General features: G+C 29.5%; 2 protein-coding genes across 3 annotated transcripts; one reads left to right on the top strand and one right to left on the bottom strand.

The window, feature by feature from the left end:
• Window positions 1-1245: 1245 nt before the first annotated feature.
• On the bottom strand, window positions 1246-7787 carry eEF1beta (elongation factor 1-beta). The gene is made up of 4 exons (XM_014437049.3): window positions 7622-7787; window positions 5790-6063; window positions 3466-3655; window positions 1246-1591 (listed from the first exon to the last, which is right to left on the bottom strand). Exons 1-4 carry the CDS (start codon window positions 7699-7701, stop codon window positions 1437-1439), a joined length of 699 nt encoding a protein of 232 aa, XP_014292535.1. The 5' UTR covers window positions 7702-7787; the 3' UTR covers window positions 1246-1436.
• On the top strand, window positions 7741-25707 carry ND-75 (NADH dehydrogenase (ubiquinone) 75 kDa subunit). Of its 2 annotated transcripts, none has more exons than XM_014437046.2 (15): window positions 7741-7878; window positions 8214-8391; window positions 10798-10905; window positions 10981-11204; window positions 12449-12590; window positions 13134-13355; window positions 14955-15101; window positions 15701-15890; window positions 17383-17534; window positions 18615-18794; window positions 18883-18933; window positions 21073-21214; window positions 24135-24310; window positions 25209-25343; window positions 25426-25707. In XM_014437046.2, exons 2-15 carry the CDS (start codon window positions 8233-8235, stop codon window positions 25591-25593), a joined length of 2196 nt encoding a protein of 731 aa, XP_014292532.1. In that variant the 5' UTR covers window positions 7741-7878; window positions 8214-8232; the 3' UTR covers window positions 25594-25707. The 2 variants fall into 2 exon arrangements, with proteins under 2 accessions (XP_014292532.1, XP_014292533.1); XM_014437047.2 differs by having other exon boundaries at window positions 7837-7977.
• The last annotated feature ends 1446 nt before the right edge of the window (window positions 25708-27153 follow it).

Raw genomic sequence — 27153 nt, 5'->3', positions numbered from 1 at the left:
AAGATACTGTTCAATTAGCCAAGACTATGAAAAGCCAAAATCTGTTAACTCTCAAATTTAATAATGTACTTAGTAACTAGTGGCTACAAGCTTCAACATATTCAACTAGTGTTTTAATTTATAGTATAGTTCTTTTTTAAATCAACAGGCCAAAAAATAAATACAACTCTAAATTCTGTAAAATGTATCTATTTTAAATAAAAACAATGATAACACTGCCTCCAAATACAAATGTTGAAATATTATTTCACACTTAAAAATACACTATTTTTCATAATTTTGCCCTCAGAAACATAAAAAAATAAAAATTGGCAACTGTGAAAACAACCATTCACTAATCTAACAATGACAAACACTGATAATACATGCACAGATGAAGCTATTATAACCTTACATGTGTATTTTATGCCTTGATTCTTGTCATTTGTCCTTTGCCAACACCTACACACACTTCTAAACTTTAATTTAACACCTAACACAACTGGTCTAACACTTAAAATTGAAGGTAAATTGTTAAAAACATAAAAAACAAACTATGTATTTTTTTAACAGCTTAGTAAAAAATAGGAACTTTATAACCAAACATTGAGAAGAAGTTATGCCCCTAAAGAGTGCTCCACCTGTTCAACCCTATTTATTTTGAACACCTTACCTAAGATATTATTAAAAATAAATTATAGGTATTTTGCATATAATGAAGATATGACATTTAATATTATTTTTTTTACCATGTGAATGGAGGTTATCTCATTCTTCAACTTGATCAGCCTAGTTCATAAAAAAGAAATATCTTAAAATAAAGTATTTTAACAGGACACAATCAATATATATATATTTTTTATATCAATTGATTTGGTAAGTCATTATTAGCAAAATTTAAGTTAAAACTTAAATCACCAAGACAAACAAAATTTAATAAATCAAACAAACCCCTATAAAAGATGTAATTAATCAATGTTAAAAAAAAAAACTGATATTGCATTCTCTATTATAATTTTTATAATGGGTAATACAACTATTACTTCATTAAATAGAAATTGATATTTTTTTTATTATCAAAAATATGGTTTAACTGTGGAGTAAAATAAAAACTATAAATTTTAAAAATCCACTTATAATAATGAATTTTAAAACAGACTTCCTAATCTTTACAAATTATGTTATATACCACCGCACGTAAATAAACTGGCAATTTAAATAAATAAAACATAAGAAATAATTGTGAAAGGAATGAACAAATACAGATATTATATAATCATTTTTATTAGACCATATAAATATTTCCATATAATCTTAAAAATTGATGCCTCATTTTTTCTTTTATTTTTTGTATAAAAAAAAAGTTGGCAGTTAACAGTATTACCGTTATAATAATTTTTTTTAAGGCATCAATTAAAAGACAATTATTAACACTTTATATTTATTGAAAAAATAAATTAGATTTTGTTAAAAGCTGCAATGTCAACTGATTGCACGAAGTCCTCGAATTCTTGTATTTTTTCTACTAATTCATCAATAGAAACTTTTTCATCTTCTACAACGCACATTATTTGCAGTTTTTTGATACCATATGCCAGAGGGACTAGTTTGGCTGAAAGAAATGATAAAAATATTAATAACTCTGAAGGAATGAAACATAAAATACATATTATATACAGTTCATAGTTCTTAATCTGTTGAATTCACAATAAAAGAAAAATAAATTTAAATCATGTAAGAAAAAATTCTGTATTGGCATTTTTTTTTTAAAAAAGAAGAAAAAATAAATGAACATAAGGCTAAGCCCCTAGCTAGGATGATTTTTAGCATGTTCCTCAATTTCTTTTTTCTTAAGGTGACATTACTCATAACTCAAGCACCTACTTAGTAACACAAGTTGATTAAGGGCCTAAGTAAACACCAATTCTGGTTTTTATTTAACCTTTTGAAAAAAGTAGGGATAAAATATTTTGAGTTTTGTAAATAAAATCCAAATTTTACAATTAACACAATAGCTTAAAAAAGCTGTCTAAACCAGGTAACAATTATCTCAAAAGTACAGGTAAAAATTATAAATTTAAATACAATAATCAATTTTTCAAGACCATTATTAGACAGGATCAGATCATGAAGATCATATTAATGAAATCCTAAACAACTAGTAACTTTTAATAAAGTTAATAAACACAAACAAATTTCATGTGGTATGTCATACAGACAACTTAGTTAAAGTAAATTAAAATTAGCTCTCAATCACTTATATTTCTACGTATTTTGAAATAACTTTACTTAAATATCCTTTATATCAAAATTTAAAAACTTGTTTAGAAAATTTTAGTGCAGTAAATTCATAAACATTCTTGATAATTTTTATCTCAAGGATTAAGCAGGAAAACTGCAATATGTAGTACCGTCATTTGAGATATCAACAATTTTATTATTTTAGAAAACTTCATAGAAGAAGCCATTAAAAAATTGAATAGTTCAATAGAATGTAATACATTAAAATTCCAGGATTCTATAACCAATTTTTTACTAATAAATTCAATAAAGTTTGATAGGCAGATCATAACTTCAAAAGCTGAAGGTTTAATGCATATACTGAAATGTACTGATATCTTATTTGAAATCAAGCCAAAAAGAGTTAGGGTACAAGATCTATGTAATCAATATTATGCATGAAAGAGATTTTATAAGAACTACAAGAAACTAGCATCAAAATATAAACTTAACACTTTAAATGAAAAACTATGTTTATTTATGAGATGGTGGGGGGTGCCTTCAGTAATGATATACAAATAAGTAAAACTTATTTATTTGTGCCGATGTTCCGAACTGAATTTCAGGCCTTAAAAACAAAACGAGATAACAACCTCGCTACAGAGAAAAATACTAATAAAATATAACAAACTTAGAAATTGCACAGCAATAAGTTAAGTTGTTGATCCTAATAGAAGATAAAATATAATATTGCAGAAATAAGACTTATACAAAACGAATGATAAAAAAGTTAGTAAAAACCAGAGAGTGCTCAGGTAAATAAAGAAATAAACATAAAGAAAGGTGCAGAAGAAAATGTAAATGACCAATTGAATTTATTATGTTAATTTTGATTACTCATTATTTACATTTTCTCCTGCATCTTTCATCATGTTTATTTATTTATTTACATGAGCACTGTATGATGTTTAATAACTTTGCTTTTTATAATACACATTTGCTTTATATAATTCATAACTCTAATATGTTATATTTTATGTTCTTTTAGTATCAACAACTATCTACTTAATTTATTGTTATGTATATTCCCAAGTTTGTTTGTTATTATTTTCTTTATATCAGAATTAAGAATATCTCGTAATAAATTTATAATTATAATCTCTTTATGTTTGTCAAATTTGTCATTGTTCGGCACAAGTGTAGAGGCATCTTTATATTGCAACTTATAACCTATTTTCCTCAAAATTAGGAATTTGAACTACTTACAAGCTCCCCATACAAGACCGTCCATTTCAATAGTTCTGACGTTCTTCTCCATTTCAGCCATATCAGTCTCATCGTCCCAAGGTTTGACATCAAGTAATACAGATGACTTGGCAATAAGGGCAGGTTTCTTGGATTTCTTTTCAGAATATGCTTTTAATCTCTCCTCTCGGATTTTGGCAGCTTCAGCATCCTAATAATAAATCCATATATATATATTACTCATCTAAGTAACATTAAAATATTTACAATTAATAAGTAATCTACAATTAGTTTTGATCTAAGATTCTTTAAAGAAAAATATTTAAAAAACTTCTTCAACACCGAAGACAGGAAAGCTTACTCATGCAGGAAATGAAAAAAATTATGCCCACAAAATCATAAATTCTCACTCACATTTTTCATTCAGACCTAAAGGAATAGATTTATTTCTGCACATATATGTGTGTCTTTATTGTGTTTAAGCATAATCCATCAATTTCAATAGAATTTTGGAGGATTGTGTGGATTAGTATCTAGTGGGTCACAGGTCGATTTTGTTAAATTTCATCCACTACTTTAGCTTAAGCATCTGTTAACATATTTTCTTCAGTACACCTATACTCAAAAAATGGCTCAACCAATAAGACCGAAATGTGGAAAAAAAAAATTATAGATCAATAGGAAAATGATACAGTATCAATCTTATCAAATAATACCCTTTACTTTCGCTTGTATAAGGCAAAAAATATTTTTCCTTGACATGCCTATTTTTCAAAAGTGGCACAATTTAGCTCTAAATTGGACAAATTTGGGGATTAGTGAAAATATGGTCTGGTATAAATTTTATCAAATTTCTTTAATTACCATGTGAAAAACTAATTTCTAACATCTATGTATTAACCACGTTTTTTCCTATACATTTCATTCTCAAACGACAAATCATTAACTTTAAAATATGGGTAATAACAAACACAATAGAAATTTTGAAAAATTCAGAAAAGAAAATAATGGGATAAAAAAAGATAGTAATAGTGAAGAAGCTATAATGATCCATGTACTTGACAGACATTTTTTATATAGTATATGGAATTTTCTTGACATTTGGAAATACCAGAAAAAAAATGACAGGGTTAAATTTGCATTATAAAATTAAAACTAAGTCTACAAACATATCAAAATTGTAGTGGATCACACAATAGAGGATAGTTTAAGTGAGCCAAGAAGGCTGTGGAAGTGAGAGTAGGGAGACAAAGGAACAAAGGACCTTAAGGGCAGACAAAGACTATCTTAAGTTAGGTGACAGAAGGAGAAGGTTCCTTAGAACAGAAGCAGGTAGCAGATATAAGGCACTGAGTAAAGTCCCAGTGTTGGAGAGACTATTAAGAGTTTTATTTTTGTGAAAGTGGAAATAGTGTTGTCATGGACAAGTTAAGTGTTAATTAACATCCCTGATATAAAAGACAGTGCTAAAGGAAATCTATTGTGAATAATTGTTATGGTTGGTAAGGTATAGTTTATTTAATTCAGTTTGTATCCGCATATAAACCAGAGATTGTTCCAATTAATAACTTGCGATATCAACCTCAATAAAATTGAAAACCATAATTTTTTAATCTTGTATTTATCTTTAATATCTGATTTTATTTTTATGTAAATAAATGTTTGTCTGAGCGTTCCAACCCGTACATATATTACAGAATTTCAGTTAACAAAATATTTAATGAGGAGAAGATGGTTGGGGGTGCGGTCAATGAAACACAAATAAGTATGACTAATTTTTTTTTTTTTTTAATTATTTGTGTTTCATTGACCGCACCCCCAACCATCTTCTCCTCATTTATCATCCACGGTCAACTATCTCTCATAAAAATATTTAATGATTAAATATTGGGAAGAAAAGTTTGAAATGAAAGGCAATTTTAACGGAAAAACATAAAACATGAGCAATTAAATAGTTACAAACAAGAAATGAGCTGGGACGAGCTGAGTTGATATGTAATTGATTTGTCACTGTTACAACTATTTACACCTTCTTAAAAATTATGTAAAACCTAATTTCTTTAATAAATAATGTTCTTCATCATTGTTTTACAGTTGATTCATTTATATAACTCAGGTATAAATTCATTAGCTGGTTCAATCTATTTTCTTGAGTTGTTATTATAGTGTATCTGATTATATAGTGCTATTATAGTGTATCTGATGTTTTATATGTTTCCTGATTAGTGACTTTATATATCCATTTAATATCTAGTAAAATCAATTAAATCTTTCTTTTTTTCCTAACAATGAGTTATTTATTAGTTAGAAAATAAATACTCCTAAAAAATCTAATAAAAAGTCACCTCTTCATCATCTGAACCAAACAGATCAACATCATCGTCATCTGCAGGTGCAGGTTTTGCGGGGGCAGATTTGGCTGGAAGAGGACAAGCATCAGATGATCCACCTTTGACACTGAAGCCGGTAGGTGCTTTTTTCACACCAGGTAATTTCTTTCTCTCTGCATCGGAGAATGAGGAAATGTGGTTGTACCATCTTTTGGCATGAGGTGTTTGATCACTAGGAGGCTTGGAAAAACCTTCTAGCACTGCAAGATCTGCCTGGGATGGAACATACCTACGATTAAAATAATAATATATAAATATAAAAAAATTATTAAAGATTTACGTTGTTATTTTTAACAATAGATGGCTAAATTATTTAGAAACCAGCTAGAAGATATTTTGTAACCTATCCTGGCCAAAGTAAAAGGTCTATGTAAATTTATGAATTTAAGTTTCTGAATCAAGTGTCCCAGAATGCTGCTCTAAGATGTTGGACCACTAACATCAAATGAAACTTTTTCCATCTGCATTTTCTGCACAGGTCCATAGATACACCAATGTGGTAAGAATCACAATTTCATTTTTTTTATACAAACCAAAATAGGAATGACTAAAATATAAAAAATAAGATAGGCAATAAAATACTGCTCATTTAAAGGGTAAGTAGTTGCAGTACCAGTATAACTTCTTTTTAAAAATAAAAGGTTCTTTACCAATGATACACCTTCCCCTAATTAAAATGAATTATTTCATTTGAAGCAAATCATGTAATCCCTACCTTAAGATAAACAAGAATACACATTTATTAATTTGAAACTCGATCAATCCCAAAAGTTTAGCAAATAAAGTTAAATTAAACCCCCAACTTATAAAACATATGGACAACTAACAATTTTTTAAGAGAAGTTATCAAATAATAGTGCAATTCATTTCATATATATATAAATAATAAGTATATACAAAATAAAATATTATTTTATCAAATGAAGTGCCTAAAACTGAATCCATGACTAAATTAAACACATAACTAATAAACTTAATAGTCATAAGAAAAAATCAAGATGGAATTCCCAACATCTGGTTTGATTGGGAGATTTTGATTACAGGTATGGTTACCATAAATTTCTACAAAACCAAAAAATAAAAGAATACTTTATAAATATATAATATTTGATTTTTTGGAAGTAGTTACAACAAATAAAATCGTCAATAAATCTAACTTCATTCAAGAGAATAGAGACATAAGCAACTAAATGAAAAAATCTAAAACATGATAAAACTTTTCAGTGTTTCAGTTTAAGAAACTACTTATATTATCTAAACGAGCTTAAGATAAAGCAATGTATAATTTGATTAAATTCAATTGTCATCTCCAAATAATTATAGATGATATAATATAGACTAGAAAAAAACTAACATATATCAGCATTAATAAGAATTCACAACAGGTGTACAAATATTTAAACATTTTAAAGAGAAAATAATGCAAAATAAATAGAAATATAGACGCATAAGAGTGAAAACTTGCCAGTTCTTCTAAAATTAGGAGTTCATAGGACCTCAACATATAGTAACAACTTATTTCAACATTTACTTATCAAAATACACACTGGTTGTTTATGATAAAAAAAAAATTTTTGGAAGCAATAATCTAAGGCAATGTAGACAAAAGCAACTGAGGGTATAAGTGATAAGTTAGGCAAATGTTCCTTTATCATAGAATGGGAATATTTTGAGTAATTCTTGTTATTTAAAAAAATGATAATATTATATGTCTAGCGGTGTAGAAGGTAATACACGTGGTATTGTCTAGTGAAATTATCCATCTATAAAATACCATCTAATTTTACCCTTCAACGTAACTCCTATCTGCGATGTATGCATCGAACTCCTTTACACCTTGGTCAGTCTTGAGGTCGCTGACAGTCATTTTTCTTGGAATTTACTGAGAGAAATCGGGTAACCAACTCCGAGCTTAAAATCCAAAAGGGAAGAGGATGGCAGGAGCGCCGACGTCACACTCGAGGAGCGCCCTCTGTCACTTCAGCTGATATTTGGGAACTAACCTAAGAAAACTTTTTTCGTTTCTACAGTTCCATGGTTTTAGGTAAAAAATAAATTTTAGAGATGTTTCAAATCGAGATGATCTGTTTAATTCGATAGTGTACCGTTAATACAAAGTTTTGAAAGTTTTGAATCCGTAAAGGTTTGGTGCATTATTCTTATAGTATTATTTGAAACTGTTACCTTACTTTTTAAAGATTTCTTTATTAATTCATATTTTACTATTACAACATTTAAATGATAATAATTTTCCGTATTAAATATGTCTGTTAGATAATAATTTTTTTTTTAAAGTGGCATTTTTTTTTTCAATTTCTACTTCTAAATATATTACCTCTGATTTATTAGTGAGAAATGAACGTCATTATGTGTTTTCAGAAGCAAGTTTAGACTAAAAATGCTTCGTGTACCTCTTTCGAAAGCCCTACCCAATGCTGTCAAAGCTGTGTGTTCCCCCAAGAGGGGGAGCACCACTCTGGCTAAAGCCCCTGAAAAAATTGAAGTGTTTATCGATGGTAAAAGTGTTATGGTGGAACCAGGAACCACAGTCCTTCAGGTTAGTAAATGGTGTTTAGTTTTCATCCATTAAGCTTGACTAAGAAAAATTTTATTCATTCCGAGACATATTGTGTGAAAAGAGTAACGTTATTCACATTCAGAAGTACATTAGTTATTCTATATTTGAGGGGACTAAAATCAGAGTTTATCAGTATCCAAAGTTGTAATTATTAACTTGCAAATTGGTGCGAGTCATTTTAAAATGTTAAAAATAAATTTAAAAAATTATATTTGGACAATATTACTGTTCAATTAATTACCTTTAATCAAACATTATATCAATATTTAATTAGTCCCTGCACAGTTGGTAGCTAAGAATTCCTCACAAAATCCTGGTAAAACTACCAGATTTTCTAAATCAACATCAATCGACTTAACCATTCTAACTTTGACCTAGTCACATATATGCAGATGATTGTTGAAATGGCTAGAGGACAAATTTTATATTAAGGAACCTCGGGAGGCTTTATGTATAGCGATGGATAGGGAATTTTGGATGGATATGGCACGAATTATAAAATATACGGTTATTACTTGGTATGAAGAAATCTTTGTATTTAGTGGTTACTAAAGTAACATAATTGAGAAAGTCAAGAATAACAGGTTTTTAAGCCAAAAATTTGTTGCATTTTAAGGTTACTAGGCTTGTAAATTTTTATGAAATGTTGATGTGTTTTAAAAAAAAAAATCTCTGACATTAATTGATCATTTATCCAAATATTTATAAGTCATTGCATAATTCTATGTATTGGCTATTGAATATCAAACCAGTTTTGAAATCAATAAAGAAATTGTTTCATCAAAAGCCTTTAAAACAATGTTGGTATCTGAGTGTTATTGATTTCTTTCAGATTGCATTTTGTTAAGCAATGATGATTAATTTCAGTTTATTTTTTTTAATAAAGTGGTTTACTTAAAAAGTTTAATGGTTTAAAAAGTAAAAAGATATTTGTATAATTTAAAGTTTATTTACAATTCCCATGACATATCATTTGTGCAAAGTCAAAGTAGCATGTCTGTATATTTTGTATAGTTTTCTATCATTTTCACAAAGACATTAAGACCTAACTGAATTTGTGGAACCGCTATTTAAAAGTACAAACTTATCCCTTGACTTATATTGAAATCGGTAACTAGCTACTTCCTTATATCTACAACCAAAATTTAACACTGTTCTCAGAAATGTTTGGTAAAACTATTTTGTCATTATACCAACGATATGGTTTCATCTTAAGTTTTCTCTTATTGCTTTCTTTAATACTTAGTTCCCAATATTCTATATTAATCTTGAATGAACCCATTTGGTATGTTGCAATAAAAAAAAAAAGTGATGAATTTCCTCGACTAGAGTATTCGAAAAAGCTTTTTGTTTTAATACATATTTAGTCATTTATATCATATATGTTCTTAATGAATCATAATCTAATGTCCAGGGTATTTCAGGGTTAATTGTCCTAACTGAACATTTGGATTAAGGATCTAAAACAAGAAAAATATTCTGTATGAAGGTATATTTATTAACACTTTGTATAGGAGATACTGACCTCTAAACATTTTCATGATGATGAATTATTTATGTTTTAATAAATTAATATATGTTCCAACTACTTTATTAATGAAATGTAAACATTAATATTTATATTAAATGTTCAAAGTGGCTCTCTTGAGCATTGAGAGACTCAGCATCTTTCTTCCTCAGCAACAGTGGACGAACAGAACTAGTATGTGTTATTGTCGTGTTCTACAGATCTGACACCACTGAATTTTTTGTTAGAGGTGACATTGAACAAAATATCTCTAAAAGTCCTGTCAACAACCTTAATTTGTTAAGAAGAAGGATAATTTAAACTTGTGAAACAATAGCACATATCCAGTGCTGCTGTAGGAGAAAGATGCTGATCCTCTCTTAATACCTAAGGTAATCACATTGAACTACAGTTTATTTAAAAAGAGGTTCTAACACTTATTAATTTTTTTATTACAACCGAAATAATTCATGACAATAAAAATGTTTAGAGGTGAATATCTCTTGAACAAAGCATTAACTTTCATAGGGAATTTTTTCTTGTTTTGATATCCCTAATTTATGTTTTCAGTTAGGACATTTAACTCTGAAACACCCTGTATAATTATGAATTTAAGCTTTACGAATCTAAGCAATTGGTCTTAATTATTTATTCCTGATATTTTAACAATTAGAAATTATTTTTTATGTGAAAATGTTTCTCTTGATGATGTTTTAAAATGTTTTAATTTTTTATTTAAGATGCTTTATTAAACATTTTTCAAATTTTTTAATTAATATTCTGCTAATAAATTAATGACTATAAGTCATTCATAATAATATTTTTTTATAAACTTGATGCAGATAGAGTAATTTATCATTACAAACTGTACCTTTCAGGCTGCGGCAATGGTTGGTGTAGAAATTCCACGGTTTTGTTACCATGAGCGTCTTGCAGTTGCAGGAAATTGCAGAATGTGTCTTGTTGAAGTTGAAAAATCTCCTAAGGTTTGTATTTGCAAAAGTAATTTGTTATATGCAGGTGTTTTATCATTTTCTGTTCATAACTTGTTTTATTGTTAGCCTGTTGCTGCTTGCGCAATGCCAGTCATGAAAGGTTGGAGGATCAAAACTAATTCCGATATGACCAAAAAAGCAAGAGAAGGTGTCATGGAATTCCTCCTAGTCAATCACCCGCTTGATTGTCCTATTTGTGACCAAGGTGGTGAATGTGATCTTCAGGACCAGAGCATGGCTTTTGGTTCTGATAGATCAAGATTTACTGACATTCAGTTCTCAGGAAAAAGGTATGAACTATGCAATGGGCTTAAACTTTTGCTACGAATAAGTATTATTAAACGAATATTAAGATTATACACTTCTTAGCAAGTTATAAAAGACTGTCCTCCACCCTTCGATTCTATATTCATTCTCCCATTCTTGTACATTTTGGGCTATATTTATGGGCTACATATATGGGTTATATTTGGGTATAAATTATAATTTTGAAGAAATAAAATTATTGATTATTATTTGTCATGTTTTCAGTTCCATTGAATGAATTTGAATTTATTTGCATCTTTCTGTATCTTTAATCTCACCTCAGTGCTTAGAAATATCATTGTTCCAACTTATTTATTATTATTATTCTTATTTTTCATCCCAGCTGGTTAGCAATTAATTGTTCTTGAAAAATTATAAATTTTCGCAAAAAAACAAAACAAAAAAACAATTCTAGTCCTAGAAATGTATAATGTTCAGATTACAATTAAATCAAATTATAAACATCCTCATGGCATGATTTGGTTTCAAGATTCAAATGGTTTGAACATTTAATTAGCATTGAGGATGGAAATGAGCCTAAAGGAATTGTATGTTGGAGAATATTGGCACTCATAATTAGTGGGAGATGTAGCAGCCACATACTAACCTGGGTGGAAGTATCAAGATCAATATCTTGGGACTGCCGAAAAATAAATATTATTTGTCCCAGGTGGGAATTGAACCCCTTTCTGAATTGGGGGCACTCTAGAATACATGCCCCAACATGCACAGCTGTCAAGTCTCTTATTGGAGACCAGAAAGAAAAATTAGGAAAACATTTTCTGGGAAATATGGATTATGCATGTAAATAAAAGCATAATGAAATAAAGGTTATTAAAATAACAACTTTCTATTGTTTATTAGGCACAACTAATTTCAGCTAAACTTTATAGGCCATCTTTGAGGGTGTTTAGGGTAGCTGATACAAATCTTTATAAACTGAGAACTATATAATTTTACGATTGTTATGACCATTTGATTCTTTCTACCAACTCAAAACCTATGACCCTAATCAGCTCTTAGAATCATAGAGTGTTATTATTAATCATATAATAATGATACATTAGTTGTTGACCATGGATATTATATGAGAAGATGGATGGGTGTGCAGCCAGTGAAGGACTCTAAGAAGTAAAACTTATTAGTTTTCTTGACTGACCCCTCCCTCATCCATCTTCTCTTCAAACAAATAATATTGTTCAATTTATATATTTATATTGTTTTTCAGAGCTGTGGAAGATAAAGATGTTGGTCCCCTAATAAAGACTGTTATGACAAGGTGTATTCATTGTACAAGATGTATCAGGTTTGCATCAGAAGTTGCTGGCATTGATGATCTAGGAACCACAGGGCGTGGTTCAGATATGCAGGTTATTCATTGAAAATTATTTAAACCTTTTAAATTAGTTAGAATAGGTTTAAAAATTGATCTGATTATCTTGGACAATTTAATTTATTAAACTTATTTTAAATTTTATAATCTTGTTTCAACATTTATATCAGATATTTGAGTCTTCAATATCTACCATATCATAAGGTATTGTGAAAGGAGTTATGTTGTTGGTTGGACTTACATTAAAAGATTTGTAATGTGATTTGGAAAAAAAAAAAAAGCAAATGTAGAATGTCAAGAAAAAATCTGTTGTTAAATAAAAAATGTTTTTCTCTATGGAAAATTATTGAGTCACAAATAAAAATTATTTTTAGAAGAAGTCATTCCCAAAGGTATCTTCATAAATAATGAATTTATTGATGGAAAAATATTTAAAAACATTTTTTTTTTTTTTAATTTCCCTCTAAAATAAAAAGGTTTTCATTTATCTTAATAAATTCATTACCTACTTAAAATCATAATCATATTGAACTCTTTAACATAGTCTTTTATCAAACCTGATGATTTTTGTTTACTATAGATCGGCACATATGTGGAAAAATTCTTCTTGTCAGAACTTTCTGGAAATGTTATCGACCTTTGCCCAGTGGGAGCTCTAACATCAAAACCTTATGCTTTCACTGCCAGGCCTTGGGAGACAAGAAAGACTGAGAGCGTTGATGTTATGGATGCTGTAGGATCAAATATTATTGTTAGTACTAGGACTGGTGAAGTAATGCGTGTTCTTCCTCGTCTTAATGAGGTAACAATAGTACCATGATTATTTTATAATCTGTTATCATGTTACTCTTAGAAATCATTCAGTTTATAGATTTTAATTATATAGTTATGTTTATAATGCGGATAAAAAACAACTTTTAAAATTGGTTATGGAAACCTCATACACGGCTGAAAAGACAGGAAACTGCTCATCACTTCTGACTATAGCAACATTTACTAAAGAAATATTTACTGCTTCCAACTAATTACAAAAGACTCATTTATATGACTTTAATAAGGCCTACATGAACTTAGGGAGTTGAGCTTTGGGGCTCCACTTAACCAACTCTTAAGCCATAATTTTAACTTCCAAAATCCCACAATAATAGACATGACACAAAACAATAAAAGCAGAAGGTTTTTGGAAGCAAAAAGGAAGCCAGCGGCTCCTGGGCCAAAATTGTAACCCCCGCCCTCAGCGGACCTAGCCCAACCCCTTATAATGTCATATGGAAAAGGAAGGGCACCATTATATATATATTTATATACATGTATATATTAATATTGTTATCTACATATTTTCAATAAAGGTCAGAAAAAAAAAGAAAAAAAAAAGCAATTCATTTAACCTAAAACACTAAAGAAACGGTAAAGTATAAAACTAACAAAAAACATTTAAATGCACATAATGCCGATATAATAAATAGATCAGCCATATAAATATTGAAAAATCTGGCAAAATATGTGAGAATAAAATGGTCCAATCTTAAAAAATCATAAATTTTAACTTAAATTACACAATAGATTAAAATTGGACATATCAATAGAGAGATAATAAAACAGCATATTGGACATGTTGATATGGTCCAAAGAGGTAATGTCTAATGTAGAGCATTGTTCTGTGCTACAGAGATAGATGAATGCACAAATAGTGGAAGAGAATAAATCAAATAATGTAATGTAAAACAATTTTAAACTACGATTATATTGATGACATGGTTTCAGTAAGGAAATTGAAAATATGACAAATGTGTAGTAAATAGAATTACAAGAATTTTAAATATACATATATTACATAGATGATAAGATTAACTTAATTTTAGGATTTTAGGTGCACGAGTATGGGACAATTGTCCCTAATGGTTGTACAGTGAAAAATATGGAATAGGTTATAATATTTAAAAGCTCTTGAAATATTTGATTAAAACGGGAAGAGGAGACTTTAAGATAGTTAAATAGAGCAATATTTATAAAGTGCCTCCACTCCCGCCCTTTGTGGTAGCCTTAATTATCTGACTTTTCAAAAAGACAATTATAGCGAGTAGGTTGATCGATGTACGACATGTCACAATCTCACGAGAAGAAGTCATAACACAAAAAGGCTATCCTTCCCGGCTGTACCTGCTCCACTAAGACCCCCAGGGAGTGATAGTCCTATATCACTTTTGAAATATTTGCTTATAATGGGAAAAGGAGACTTTAAGATAGTTTAATTGAGCAATATCTAAAAAGCACCTGAAATTTAAAAACCAACCTGAAATTTCGTTATTTAAAAAAATTAGTTTAATCTATTTGGTTTCTTTAAAAAAGAAATTCAAGAATCTCAGTGAAATTTTTATCTCAATTCCGGTCTCAATTTCAGGAAGTAAATGAAGAGTGGCTGTCTGACAAAGCTCGCTTTTCATATGATGGCCTTAAAAGGCAAAGGCTGATTACTCCGATGTTGAAAGGTCCTGAGGGAGAATTATTGCCTGTTGAATGGGAAGATGCTCTTTCTTGTACCGCTAAGGTTAGTACTTTTTATTTTTACTTTCATCATTTTGTAATCTGTAGTTATTTAAGGCTGTGGTGGTTGATAGTGTTAAGACCTCATCTTAGGACCTCAATTCAGAAGCAACACTGGTTCGAATCTGGCCTTGATGTTTTGAAACTTATTAATTTATTTTATTCTTTACCATCGACATTTCACTATCACAGATCACTAGACTGAAATTATTTCAACATTTTATAAAATAAACTCATTTGTTTATTGATGAAATATTGCTTTTTGAAATTTATTACAGCTTTTTTTACTGTACCTTTTGTTATATTGTCTATTAAAATATCCATATTTTATATATTTTGTAATTAATTAAAATTGTATCCTGTGTACACTACTTTTGTTATTTTACTTTGCTACCACAGGACTCTTATCCTTAATTAATATCACTTACATTAGGGAGAAATATCCAATTTTGATCTGATATTTTAAGTGTTTATATTATATTGATTATATTTCATGAAGTTAGTCCTTAACTACTATCAGGTTTACTAAGTTTACCAATTTCATTCCTAATTTTTAAACCATTCATTTTTCATCTGTTAAAGTAAATTACTGTTTTGTATTAGGCAATTAGAAGTGCTGGATGTGACATAGCAGCTATTGCTGGCGGGCAGGCAGATGCTGAAGCTTTGATTGCACTGAAAGATCTTCTTAACAAGGTAGGTAGTGAATCAGTTTTCACCGAGCGAGGTTTCCCAGAAGAAGGAGCTGGTGCTGATCTCAGATCCTCTTATCTGCTCAATAGCAAAATAACTGGTAAGTATTATGTTTCTTTGATTATTTTGTATGTAAATTCTATTTACTTCTTATTAAATTTATAACCAATCTAATAATCTGTAGGTTTAATAAAAGCAATGTGAAAATAATGGAACAAAAAGAAAATTATTAAAATAGAATAGTACCATCATATTAGAGAAGAAGTTAAATTTTTTATATTTACTTTAAAATATTTAGAATGTATTGTGATTCCATATATATATATTGTGCTTATGGTGGTACTTATATGGTTCCAAGTTCGTCATTAGTTGAATTTTATTTCTTTTTTGAAGTTTCTAAAATTTAAAACATTTTTTAAATTCTTCGATTATTTTTTATTTGTTAGTTGATTTAAGGGGAAGGCAAATGTATGAATTAAGTTGAATAGGAGTGTTAACACTTTACCAAATTTAATGGTATTTGATAAAATCAATACTGGATCATTTTTACTCTAGTCCCTAACTTGCCAACAAGGAAAATATATTTGCGGATGCATAAACAAAAGTAGTAGAGGAAATTTGATTAAATTTATATGAGGCCATTTAGGTACTAACTTGCACAATTCACAAAACTTCCATCAAAATCAAATCGACATTTTAATCCATTATGCCTGAACACAAATTTGATTATAAAATTACAGCCTGGAACCAAATTTGTCCCTTGATCTTCTAAACATAATATCTAATTAAAAATTGTCAGTTCTAGGATTATAAACTTTTTTCTTATTGGAAGATGGTCCAGATGGCGGTCATGAAAATTATGAAAATGGCGTAAAACTACTTATTAATATAAATTAATAATATAATAATTATAATTATTATTAACAAAGTTCTTAATCAGTTTGGCTGCTAATAAATAGTTTTTTACTATTTTGTTCCTTTATTAACCACCACCTGGACTTTCTCCAGTATCAGAATCATGTACCTACTTCAATCGGTATCATTGTCAATGCAATTCACAATGTTATTGTTATATCTTCCATCTCCAGATATGGTATTGAATGTTACAATTGTATGATCTCATTTAAGCATTTTTTTTGTTTTGTTTTTTCATCATAATTACTGTGTCCATGATGGACCAGTACTATGGATTAAAGTCCTGAATTGCCTGTGGTGGTTTCTATTACCACTAGGGTTAGCCTAGTATAATGGAATCTTGACTCTCGCACTCTGGTTCAAACTTCTAGGTTGCTATCAGAGGGTAGCAAAAAGGCCCACTAGTTCTCCCTTCCTATAGCAATAACAATACCGGTATCATTATTATAAATAAAGTTGAATTTCTGATACCAAGATTGATTTTCTTGAAAACAATATTAAACCATAACAGTCTTGTTTAGCTATATGGTATCTTTAAGTTTATTTTTTTTTACTTTGCCTTTATTTTATTTGAATTTTACATATCCAGAATAATGCCATATTTATATGAGTTTGTGATATGGCTAAATATAAATGTAAAATTATATAATATTATAAATGGAGTTTATTTTTTATAGGTATCGAAGAAGCTGATGTTATTCTTCTTGTCGGTACTAATCCAAGATTTGAAGCACCTTTAGTTAATTCCAGAATCCGAAAGAGTTGGGTACATAATGAACTTGAAGTCGGTCTTATTGGGCCTTGTGTTAATCTTACTTATTCTTATGATGTAAGTATAAATAATTATTTTCAACATTGCTGTTTTGTTTTTTTAATTTTAATTTAAGCTAATTATTATATTAATTTCACTATGTGATGACAGTCTAAATTTAAAGGAATTAATGAGACAATTATCTTCATTTGTTGTATTTATAACTTTTTTGATAACTAAATGTTTGCTGTGTGTTCATGATTACATGGAACTTATAAGACATATTTCTACAACCAGTTACCTCTTTAGACAAATTCGCCATTACATAAAAATAAAAATTATTAAAAAAGATATTAAGCCTGAGGTACCTCTGGCCATAAAAGCGGTAGCAGCATGGTAATGTGCCAGTCTATCAATCCACAGGTTGTCGGTTCAAATCTTGGTCCCACCCGGGCTTTTTTCAAGCACAAAATAATGCAAAACTCACTGACATCCTCCCCCGGGCATTTGTGAGGCCCGTTAGCCAATGGATGGCACTCACAAAAAATAGGCGTGGGAGTGGCAAATCCACCCTGCGAAAAAGTCACGTCAAGAAACGCCCGATGTATATCCTAATACTGGGAATATTACCTCCTAATATTGGTAAATACATCACATGAGGACTTAGGCTTCCCATGGTCTGTTGTGCCTATAAAATAATAATAATAATAGTAATAATATATATATACATTAAATTTAAAAAAATAATAAACAATAAGAAATTAATGGAGTAGATGACCAGTGATGTTTTACACCACTAAAAACTACATAAAAATATTCCTCTATTCAAATGTATTAATCCTAATTCTTGCTTTGATACTGTTTTAGTTGAGATGATATCAAAGCTTAGAGGTAGTATATTTTATTACTTTTTGTATTGTATTATTTGTATGAAGTTCAATATATAGTTTAGCTTGGAATTTTCTGAAAAATAATTTTATTATTTCAGATCACTTCGGCTTTATTTTAACCTTAGTTCTTTATTATTTTAAAGAATTTAATCTAATTTTGGTTTGGGATTAAATGTATTTTCGTATCACAGAAATTCAGATTGTCTTTACTCTAATGTATTTTAAAAGTCTTAATTATAACATTCTCCTGAATATCAACATTTTGCAGCACCTTGGAGATGACCCAAAAGTCATTGAGGAAGTTCTAAGCGGAAAGCACCCGTTTGCTAAGAAGTTGCTAAATGCCAAAAAACCACTGATTATTTTGGGCTCCCAGCAGTTGGAACGAAAAGATGGAGTTGCTATTCTCGGTAAGGTGCAGCAAATGGCCAAGCACTTGTCTAGTAAGGTATGGCTGTTTCTTAAGATAAAATTATTTTATAGGAAGTAAGGATTCTTATTGATTTATTTTGCTAAAAATTGATGTTTTGTTTTAGGCTGGAAGTGACTGGAAAGTTCTTAATATCTTGCAGCAAGTGGCATCTCAGGTAAGCTATTTAACTTATCTATAATAAATTAAATGTTATTCACAATTGTCCATAACCATATTTGCTTAAATTCAACTAATCATCATTAAAAATCAAACTTTTGTGACTACTAGTATTTACTCTCTTATGGATTCTTAAAAATCACATTTATACATATTGCATTCTTCTCTTTTATCATATTTGTATGGTGTTGTATTGAACAATTAAATAATTTTGGCCCAAAGGACTAATTTATACCTAAGTGAAAAAATAAACTCCAATTTAAGTGAATGTGTTGTATAAAAAGTATGCTTTCTTTTGAGAGAGAGTCCAGACAAAGTTGGAAATGATGAAGTTAGTGTATAAAATAAATTTGAGATAGAAAAAACAGTAAAGCTAGCCCACTAGAACTATAGATAGGTATTTCATAAGATGAATAGCCTTTAAAGGCTGTTATCTGGCTATATGTAATTTCAAATGATTCATTGTGAGTAATTAATGCGATCTCATAAAAAATTTCCACCCTCAAATACTTCACAATTCTTGAATGAATACATGCTATTCGGAGGAATATAAAAAAGCAATAGCTTGGTTTATACCTAATCAACATAAAGTGAACTTTAGGTGGGATGTGAAAACACAACGATGTTACAAGTACAAGTACAGGTAAGTAACACAGCAAGTGATGATGGGTAGCTTATGCTTTAATTATGCTTTAAAGGAAGCATAATTTTAAATAAAATGACAAAATTGCGTTTATGTCGACCTGTGTATATTTTCATTCATATTTTTATTCAATACCAGATCGACCAGGGCCCTGTTTCATAATTAAAGCTAATAGTTAGTTCATAGTACAAGTGTAGAAACTAGTGTGGTAATAATACTAATACTTATTTTTTTCATGATAGGGATGACTATTAATGATATTACAGGCATTAAAAAACACTAAAGTACAATTTACTATCGTACAAGTCTGTGTAATTGAATTAAGATAAATCTATAAGACTAATAGTATTAGTTTGTACTATGAAACAGGGCCCTAGTGGGCCTTATATGGTTTATATAATGATTAGTTTTTTTTTGTTTAACAATTGATTATGGGGGTGGGAGGTATACTCTCATGCAAAAGACACCCCTAACTATTTGCAACACTATAAATATTGAAAAATAGTGACTAATAATGATGTATTATAAAAAATATATGTATAAATAAAAAGTAAAATAAAATAAATAATATATGTATATATAGTTGACCGTAATAATTGATATATAGGAAGATGGTCAGGGTTGCGGTCAAAGGAGAAACAAAAATTGTTTACAACTATTTATTTTCCACCCCACTTTGTAGTGCTTCATCAGGGCTGTTCAAAGCAAATGGGTGAAGAGCTAGTTAGCTGTAAACTAGAATAAAATAGTTTTAAACTAGTTTTGTTTCTCCTTTGACCGCAACCCTGACCATCTTCCTATATAAAAATAAATAATAATTCCTTAGGAGGGAGAAAAAGAAAAGTTGATAACGAAAACAATGAAATTTATAGATTTAATAAAATAAACACTAACTTCTAGTGGGGTGGGGGTTAATTTGAGAAAAAGACAAAAGGAAAAAATAAATAAAATAGTAATGACAATAATAAAAACAGATAAATATGGAATTTATAACAGGATGCCCTGCAGCAGCCTGGGCTTCAGACTTCGGGATGTGGTTGGATTTCCCAAGTTGTAAGTTACTGCTCCCTTAACTATTAGGAACTAGGAATGGAATTTTATGAACCGTTTTTAGATGAAGTCATCTATTGATTCTATTTGCAGTTCCCAATGCAATTGACTATTTCCTGAACTGCACGTGCTAACTTGATCTAATCTTATACTAGACGTTCTGATGTTGTGCTGTCTAAGTATAGGTTTTTCCATTCTGGTTTGTATTTTAAAAAGTAATTTTAATGTGTACATTTCATGCTGAAATTTAAATAAACCTTATGCACAGACTTTTGTAATGACCTAGTGCTTAATGGCCCACAGATTCAATTTCCAGGAATCCCAAAAGATTATTTCTTTAGGACTAGCTTTTATAAAGAATCGCTTAATTACCTGTTTTGGCTGACATCATGATGATTAACATAATTTACAATGTTCTTATTAATGTAAGTGCTTGTTGTATAGGTTGCTGCATTGGATCTTGGCTATAAGGCTGGAGTTGAGTCTTTGAAGGAAGATTCTCCTAAAGTCCTGTTTTTGTTAGGAGCTGATGAAAGTGTCATCAGCCGGGATGACCTAGATGATTCAACTACTATAATATATCTGGGTAATTACATAGTTTAATAATGTTCAGTTTAGTTTTGTATAAACAAATTTTTTAGCAGTGTTGTATTATTTTTATTTATAATATTTTTCTGCTATAGAGATATAACAGGACTGCTATTTAAATTATGTAAGTTTGTACCAAAACAATCCCTATACAGTCACGATTACCATTGATGTCAATACAAATGGCAGAGAAAAAATTATTAGTTGGAGTTTTACAATCTACTGAAAAAAAAATTTATATATATATATTTGTTTAAAACGGGAAGGAGAAAAACGGCTGAAATTGAAAAATGGCATCAAACCCTCCACTCCCGCCCTCCTTGGTAACCTTACTTATCTGACTTTTTAAACAGTCAATTATAGCGAGTAGGTTGGTCGATGAACAAAATGTCACAATCTCACAAGAGGAGATCATAACACTAAAAAAAGTCTATTCTTCCCCGCCGGACCCACCCCGCTAAACCCCCAGAAAGCGACGACCCTATATTACTTTTGAAATATTAGCTTAAAACGGGAAGAAGTGACTTTAAGGTAGTTTAATCGAGCAATATTTAAAAAGTGCCTGAAATTGAAAAACGGCATCAAACCCTCCACTCTCACTCTCCTTGGTAGCCTTACTTATCTGACTTTTCAAACAGACTTATAGCGAGTAGGTTGGTCGATGAACAAAATGTCACAATCTCACAAGAGGAGATCATAACACAAAAAAAGGCAATCCTTCTCTACCGGACCGCCCCGCTAAAACCCGGAGAGCGACAGCCCTATATCACTTTTGAAATATTAGCTTAAAATGGGAAGGAGAGACTTTAAGATAGAACAATATTTAAAAAGCGCCTGAAATTGAAAAACGGTATCAAATATAATATATATTGTAATATTCAAAAATTATTTAAAGTAAAATAAATGGAATTTTATATATAGTTTTTTACTTATTGTCATATCTTAGATATATTTATGAAGATGACAAGGTCAAATAAAAAGATTAAATATTAAATAAAATTCTTAGAATTTTTATTGTATTATATATAGTATTATAGACTCTTGATCTCAGGGAGGGAGGGGGTTTCTGGGCAATCAGAACAGAACTTTTTTACCAGTAACACTTAATTAAATTAATATCTACTTTTATAAATGTATTTAATTTTAGGTAGAGCGAAACTAACCAATTTATACAATCTTCTATGATGATAGATGGTTTTCTTTTTCAACTAACACTTGCTGTAAACAATCTTTCAGATAAAAAATACTGACTGTTAACAAAGCATTTGTCCTCTAAAAGTTTTCACTCATCTCATTCATTGGCGATCCAAAACAAAGAGTCCCATTTTCTTCTTGGGTGACTCTTCGATGTCTTATTTTTCAAGATGCCTCTCTTGATCTAGACAAAAGATGATGAGGACCTCCTCATCCAGGAAACATCATTCCCCACCCGTACCTAAGCAGCTAATGATCAAAAACCAAGCTCTCTTCCTTCCCCTTCTATACGAGTTCGTTCTCAACATCGATTATAGCATTACGGTTTTGAGTTTTTTCTTATGATTTATTTTAATACTTATTCTGAACTTCTGTTTTTCTTAAATTGACTGTAACTACAATTATGATGGGAAGTTGAATAAAGTTTTTAAATTATTTGAATCTGCTCAATATAGCCACAATTCTACAGAATTTTGAAAGGTCATACCCTGGAATATTGGCTTTAAACGATATCTTTTGTAACTGCATATTTTACTAATGAAAATTGGTTAGCTTGTTTTTTGGTTTAATAAAGCATATGAACAATATTGAAGCGATACATAAAATAAAAACCCTTTATACATACAACATTTTATACATTTACTCAAAAAGAGGATATTACATTTCATATATTTATATAATAAAATCTTGATTGTCCATTAGATTATTGACAAAATTGTTAAAAACTAATTTTCTGACTAGTTAATTAAGTGATGCTTATTTATTTATTTATTTTTTTTTTTGTCTGAAATTATTAATTTTCATACTTTAAATATAAAAAATCAGTTATAATCCTACAACTTAAGTTCCAAAGGATTTTATTTGTTAAAACTTTATTATATTTATTTTCATGAATTTATTTTATACCCTTTATCCACTTCTTCATTCTTTATAAAATCTGAACAATGTTTTGGGCTCCTCTGCCCATTATAAAGTTTTATAAATAAAAATGTTTACAATCAATAATTATACAATCAACAAAGTTTATTATATTGCACCTTCCATTTATATTCAATTATTACATACATAATTAAAAACATGGCACATGTGCATAAACAAAAATCAGTATTTAAATATATATATTCACTTCACTAATTTATTAACATTTACTGATCTAAATGTTTTTGAGATGAAGCTAAAATTTCTTAGTTAATCTTTTTATTTCTTTTTTTTCTTTACCTTATTACTAATTTGTAAACATATGTCACTTATAAATTGAAAATCATTTTTATATATTCCAAAATGAATGTGTCCTATTTTTAAAATTAAAAATCTTATTTTTTTATTTTTTATTAGTGCTGTTTTACAAAAGTGTTTTTCCTTTTGACTTGAGTTGTTTTAGTTTTTGACTTTTACTTGAGTTGTGGATTATAAAATAAAAATAAAATCTTGATTGTCTATTAGAATATTGACAAAATTGTAAGAAACTAATTTTCATCTATAAAACTCTTATTTCTCTGTTATACCATAATGTTATTTGATTTTCTATGAAAAATATTTGTCGGCAAATAGATTATGATATATTTGAAAAAAATTAAAACTAAAAAAATTCTATTATTTTTAATATTTTCATAAGGACACCTTAAGGAAGAACTGTGCTAAATATCTTTTGGATATTTGACTGTGTTACTAAGTATTTTTTTTGAAGTCTGATAATTTCATTGTTTTTGGTATGAACTATTTAGGAAGTCACGGTGACAGTGGAGCTTCAATGGCTGACATTGTTCTACCAGGGGCAGCTTATACAGAAAAACAGGCAACTTATGTTAATACTGAGGGTCGAGCTCAACAAACTCTTGTTGCTGTCAGCCCACCTGGTATGGCGAGAGAGGACTGGAAAATTATCAGGGCTATTTCTGAGGTATCAAACAGAAGTGCTTTTTTTTTCTTCATTTTTTTTTTTTTATAAATATGAAATTTTAGACAAGCGTTCAAGCTTGTTCAATGTCTTTATGTATTAGTGTGGCATAATTTTATTACTGAACATAAGTGAACAACGGGGGGAGGGAAAGTAAAAGAAGATACCTTTTTTTAGTTGTTTTTACTATTATCTCACAATTTATTGTTTAAAAAAATGACTTTGATGAAAATATAAGCAAATATTCTTCAAAGAAAAAAAGGTCTTATTAATTTTTTTCTGTTGCGTCATTAATTTACAAGAATATTAGGGTACCAAAAAAATGACTACATGTTTGTTATAAAAGCTCTAGGCAACAGCTGTTTACAAATCAGAGTGAGTGAATTCCACTTTTTTTTTCATATAGTTGGTGGTTCGTCAACCAATTAAAATAGAAATAAGTGATGGAGAGGAGGGTGCAACGAAAAAAAAAAAATTAAAAATTATAATTATTTTGCCTGTCAGATACCTAAGATAATTTAAATCATAACTATTTTTAACATTTAATACTGTTCATAAACTTGTATCTGGTTTATATTAATTAAGTCTTTCTTCTTGTCGAAATGGTCCTACACCTTCTGCACAACTTCTACTTTGTTGGCTAACCTTCATTTAGTCTATTGTCATGACTACTATCGTTTGTCACAATATTTCAATGAGGATAAGACCTAGTTGATATTAAAGTTCATTTAATTCAATATTGATATTACAAGCTTATTTTATTTGTAGTAGTCATCGTTATACTTCGGAAAATTTCTTTTATGTAGTTTTTACAATATTTTTTAAGCTTTTTGATATTTCTCTGTGGTAAATTGATGTCTTATCTTGGTTTAAAAACTATATATAGTTTTATAATTTACAGGTAGTTGGTCAAAAACTTCCTTATGACACTCTTAATGAAATTAGAGGGAGATTAGAACAAGTATCACCCAATCTGACTAGGTATGGAGAAGCAGAAGAAGCAAATTTCTATGATCAAGCTACAGAACTGTCGAAGGTTAGTCATTAATGGAATAAATGAAAATACTAATATAATTAATCATGCTATATTGTAATATTGTATAAATTTTAATTTTTAGGAACTCTGTAATAAGTTAAGCTTTGAACCATTAGAAGTGAAGTATAAAGACCTGGAAGACTATTATATGACAGATCCCATCAGCAGAGCATCTGCAATCATGGCCAAGTGTGTCCAAGCAGTGCGCAAGCAGAAGGAGTCTAAATATTATGACCCAGGAACTGCTTAAATCTTAATATTACCATATCTCATGGAAACATGATAGACATGTAGAATCCCCCACTTAGCTCGAAAAATACTCATTGCTGCTTGTCCTACCTTTATGTTGAAAAAAAAAACCTAAGATGTACACAGTACTTCATTTCAGGAAAGAAAAAAGTTACTCTTGATTATGAATTTCAAGGTTAGGCTGGTTCATAAGTGGTTCTTCGAGCAAGTTATAAGAGTGGAAATGTGTATATTTATTGTTTTGTTTCTTTTCTCTTTTTTTTTTTTTTTTACTACTTAGTTCTGTTGTATTTATTTTAATTACAAGATTATTTTAAACTTACGTTGTTTTCTGTCCTATTTTTTTTCTTTCTTTTATAGGACTTTAAGGATTGGTCCTACTATTGTAAATTTTTTAATATATCATTATTTTATTCTTGTAAAATATGTAATGAATAAATGCTGTGTATATTTCTAATGGTGTTGTATAATTATTCCTTCTAACTACAAATTATATCTTCAATTACACCATCATAAAATCTTTCTTATCTCAAAATTGTTAACTATTGTCTTCTTTTTTCTATTACTTAGAAAGGGAGAAGATTTATATAATCATGACACACATATGAAGGATCCAGGGAAGAAACAATCAGAGTCACATTTTCTAATTTTTGTTTCAGTCCACTGGAGCTCCTCAAGGTAATATCCTCGGTCTCATCCTCTAGACAGTCTATACAGCTGACATCCCAACCAAAATTGGAGGATAAAAATAAATTCCATCAAATCACCATTACTCTTTGTCATAAGCCACCTCAATTCGATTTTGTCTCCTTGTCCGAAAGCTTAACTAAAAGAAACAAAATAAACACTGGCTCGAATAGAAACATTTATTTGTAAAGTAAATAAAACCAATTACATAAATTAAATTAAAAACAAAGAGAAACTTTCTAAATAATATAGAACCCAAATAAAAAAAAATCCTTCTTTTGAAGCAACTTACAATAAAAAAAAATTGCTAATTACATATCTGATGAACTCCGATGGGTAAGGGTTCTGAACTTTGTACCGAAAAGGTCGGAGACAACGTTCTGTTCTTAAACGTAGGTGGGCCCACACAGTGAACAGGCGCTCCAATGATCTCACCCAGCAAGGTCTGTTGATGAGTAAAGCCACTGGGCTTTCGACGGGGCGACTGTACCTAGGCTACTCAACAGGGCGACTATACCAAGGCTACTCGACAGGGCGAGTATACATAGGCTACTCGACAGGGCGACTATACCTAGGCTACTAACAGGGCGAGTATACAGTGGCTACTGACCTTAGCCCACTGTAGTATTGTTGTGGCTAATGCCTACCAGCAGGTATTTCACCGTATGAACACTACCACAAGTATAATTCCCTTCATTTAAAACAAAACATACTTAACATAAAAATACATACTAAACAATGTAATTAAATATATTTACTGCCTCATTAAAATATTTATTCATATATATATCGTTAGCACCTACTAATTGCCTTACATTATACTTTAATAATGTTGCTTTGACTTCTGTAGAACAGATCTGCTAGCTTGGACTAC

The sequence above is a fragment of the Halyomorpha halys genome, unplaced genomic scaffold (assembly GCF_000696795.3).
Source record: "Halyomorpha halys isolate HHAL.00 unplaced genomic scaffold, Hhal_1.1 Scaffold2238.1, whole genome shotgun sequence".
NCBI lineage: Eukaryota > Metazoa > Arthropoda > Insecta > Hemiptera > Pentatomidae > Halyomorpha > Halyomorpha halys.
This window is presented reverse-complemented; position numbering and strand designations above follow the sequence as displayed.